The sequence below is a fragment of the Aptenodytes forsteri genome, unplaced genomic scaffold (assembly GCF_000699145.1).
Source record: "Aptenodytes forsteri isolate BGI_AS27 unplaced genomic scaffold, ASM69914v1 Scaffold162, whole genome shotgun sequence".
Classification (NCBI taxonomy): Eukaryota; Metazoa; Chordata; class Aves; order Sphenisciformes; family Spheniscidae; genus Aptenodytes; species Aptenodytes forsteri.
Genome location: NW_008795132.1, coordinates 16,158 through 16,686, shown reverse-complemented (window position 1 = coordinate 16,686; position 529 = coordinate 16,158). Strand labels below are relative to the sequence as shown.

The 529-nt window shown below is 70.5% G+C and overlaps 1 protein-coding gene across 1 annotated transcript in view; it reads right to left on the bottom strand.

The window, feature by feature from the left end:
- The window catches only part of SP1 (Sp1 transcription factor), a gene marked incomplete at its 5' end in the record, with an annotated part of 14,950 nt that extends 14,711 nt beyond the window's left edge, over positions 1–239 (bottom strand). Inside the window, one exon of the mRNA XM_019471838.1 lies at positions 117–239. Coding sequence (XP_019327383.1) covers positions 117–239 — 123 coding nt within the window. The remainder of the gene's footprint in view (positions 1–116) is intronic.
- Between the last annotated feature and the right edge of the window lie 290 nt (positions 240–529).

Genomic DNA, 529 nt, shown 5'->3' with positions numbered 1-529 from the left:
ACTTAGCCGGTCCTCTTCTCGGAAGCCTACGATAACCAATTGAGTTGGCCTCTGGAGCCGGGAGCGGGGCTGCGCCCTGCCCGCTCGCCCTCCCCGCCCCCCCCCCCCGCCCCCACCCGCCCCCCCCCGCCGCCTGCGCTGCTGTTACTGCTGGCATCTCCTTCGCCCTTCTCGGGCTTCACTGTCGCCATCTCCTCGGGACTCTCTTGGTCTGCACGGGTGGGAAACGACAGCGGGAGTTAAAGACATTTCTGGGCAGGAGAGGGGGACGAGGAGTGCGAGGACACATGGGGGGTCACGGGCAGGGAAGGCAGGAGAGCTGGGCAGAGGCGGGGGGGGCACGGCACGCTGGCAGGCACTCTGGGGGGACCGTGTGCTGCTCGGGCGCTGGCGCGACGGGGCTGGGAACCGGAGGGAGCTGCCAAAGGGGAGCTGGCAGCGGGACAGGCGGAGGAGGACCCGGCCCAGCTCCAGGCCCCAGCTCCTCCCCACCCGCTTGGGACAATCCCTGGCCCCCGTCGAGGTCCTC